General features: G+C 64.5%; 1 protein-coding gene across 1 annotated transcript; it reads right to left on the bottom strand.

Moving 5' to 3' along the window:
• Nucleotides 1–9: 9 nt before the first annotated feature.
• On the bottom strand, nt 10–1,375 carry H696_00393 (hypothetical protein). Its single transcript, XM_009494241.1, has 3 exons — nt 1,254–1,375; nt 804–1,133; nt 10–570 (listed from the first exon to the last, which is right to left on the bottom strand). Exons 1-3 carry the CDS (start codon nt 1,258–1,260, stop codon nt 323–325), a joined length of 585 nt encoding a protein of 194 aa, XP_009492516.1. The 5' UTR covers nt 1,261–1,375; the 3' UTR covers nt 10–322.
• Between the last annotated feature and the right edge of the window lie 1,100 nt (nt 1,376–2,475).

The following is a 2,475-nucleotide window of genomic DNA, read 5'->3' as shown; positions in this document are numbered from 1 at the left end:
GGGGGGGGGGGGGGGGGGGAGAATGCCAACTGAGGCAGGGGAATAAAAATACAGGGGAGGGAGAGGGGCGCCAGCGGGTCCCCCGGCGATGGAGGGCGTGCTTCTTCTCTATAAAAAAAAAAGGGAGGGGCGTGCCAAAGCAGAGCACAGTGGAAAGGGTGGAGCGCGAAGTGAGGAGGCGAGGGGCCGGAGGTGGGAGGACAGCACAGCGGCATTTCTGTGCATGTCGTCAGAAGGGGGGAGGGGGGGAGGGGCAGGGGGAGACTATATGTGGCCATGCAGGCGTAGGTGCACACACGCGACCATCCGCACTGGCTGCTGGCTACATCAGACGAATGGGCTGCGGGCCGACGCCATAATCATGGCAGTAGCCCTCCAAGCAGAGGAGCTGATTCAAGAAGCCGGCATTGGGGAAGGCGCAGTATCGCAAAGAGTGAACCAGATCGAATGCCTCAAAGGCGGACAAGCTGCGCTTATACATGAAGAAGGCCGTGAGGATGGACACGGAGCGGGATATGCCTGCGACACAGTGGATGAGCACACGTGCTGAGGGGTCCCGCAGAGCGTCCTCTACATGTGTGTAGACATGCATGCATGGATGGATGGATGTGTGTTGTATGAGTATTGTGTGAGTATTGCACGTGTGTGAGTATTGTACGTGTGTGTGTAGCGACACACAGAGAGCATCGAAGGGGCGATGATGGGCAGGCCGACCAATGCCCAACCTCACCCCAGCGGGAAAAATGCCGATGGCCCGGGCAGGCACAGCGTGCCGCTGGGACGGACGCATGCTGTGTACGCACCGATAAAGGTGATGACCGGGTAGATGTGGGGCTTGAGGTCTTCCTTGGGACGGTCGTCCAGTGAAACCCGCAGGTAAATGGGGCAGGCGGCATCCGGCGAGTAGGGGATTTGTTCGAAAGGCTGGGGGCAGTCTCGAGACACGTTGACGATGTGGGTAATTCCATGGCTCTTCAGCAAGGCCGGGCATTGGGAGAAGATGGCGTTGCTCAGGATAATTTGGCTGTCAATCACCGAGAAGGAAGGGTCGGCCAGGGGATCGTCAGCCTCGGGCTGCGAGCCGCCGGAGCAGACCCAACATTCATGCGATGGGTGTGACAGGTCAAGGACATCTTTGGCGTGTGTCGCCGAAGCGCAACGGGTCAGCACGGGGTGGAAAGGAGACCCGCGGGGGAGAGAGCGAGCGAGAGAGAGAGAGAGCGAGCGAGAGGCGGAGGGGGAGTAAGGCGCACTAGTCATTGCCTAAGCGGGAGCGAGGAAGGGGGGAGGAGGGGCGAGGAGGGGCGAGGGAAGTCGCGAAGGAATGGAGCACTATAAGAAGGAACCTCTAGACCAAGGCTTGCACAGACAGAGCCGAGGGACGGTCCCTCTTGTATGGGGGGGGGGAAACAATCCGGCCTCCATCGGAGATGTACATGCCCTCACCCCTCCTCCACCAGGATGGCAGTGATCGGCCGCCTGCGAGGCGAATGATCGGCGCCCGCGCGGAGACGGGCACAAAATCAAGCCTCCCACGCCCTGCTAGCTCCTGTGTGGCCCAGGCGGGCCGCGAGGGTGCGGCTGGTATGCACCGACGGGGTGAGCAAGTGGGAACAAGTGCTGATTAATCCGCCCCCGGAGGCCTGGCCTGTATTCAAGCGGGAAGAGTGCTTCCTGGGACCGAGCTTTGGCGCCCGTGTTTCCCTGGGCTTACTCCTCCAACGCCCCCCCCCCCCCCTCCCTGCCCGCCTGCCGAAAGGGTGCGTCCTGGCCCGGTGAGCCCGGAGTCCGATGACAACCCATGCTGCTTTGGCGGAGACCCCACGCGCCTCGGATACTGTCACTTCCCTGCTCGGCCAGAAATGCAGTTCGGGGGGGGGGGAGCCGGGGAACAAGGCCCCGGCGCCCGCGCGAGCGGAGACCCTTTCCGCGAACGTCCCTAGCACCTGCCAATGTACAGAGGCGCGTCGCCCGCCCCTCCGGCCCCCCCCCCCCCCCCGCCCCGCAGGCTCCGGCTCGGCGGGCCGGTGCGGCAAACAGATTAAGAACGCGCCCAGGCCAGCCGTCCCCGGCCCTTGAAAGGGGAGCATCAGCCCATCCTGGCGCGCTGAGTGAGCCCAGCCCCCCGGCCCTTCCATGTGTCCCTCCCGCGTGCCACTTGCCCTCCCCTCGTCGCAGTCTCCCCCCCGGGGGGGGGGGGGGGGAGGGGGGGTGCCCGCGGGGTGTCAGAGTGGAGGGCCAAATGGCTGAGACTCGCGCCAGACTGCGCACTGGCTGCGCCTCTACGGCTCCGCCGCCGGTTCTGTCGCCCCCCCCCCCCCCCCCCCGGGACGCGCGCAAGCGCGCGAGTATGAAAGAGGACCATGCTTGGGCCCAGTCGGTGGGGCCGGTATTCGCTTGTCACCCGCCTAGTGAACGGGCAGATGGCCGAATCTGAGCGCGGGAGGGGACACTGCGTCTGTGCCAAGCACCTCT

Source organism: Fonticula alba, assembly GCF_000388065.1.
Source record: "Fonticula alba strain ATCC 38817 unplaced genomic scaffold supercont2.1, whole genome shotgun sequence".
NCBI lineage: Eukaryota > Rotosphaerida > Fonticulaceae > Fonticula > Fonticula alba.
This window is presented reverse-complemented; position numbering and strand designations above follow the sequence as displayed.

Coding starts and splice junctions, on each gene's coding strand:
- H696_00393 (XM_009494241.1), bottom strand. Junction 571..803: donor CCCGGTCATCACCTTTATCG/GTGCGTACACAG, acceptor ACACACATGTAG/AGGACGCTCTGCGGGACCCC.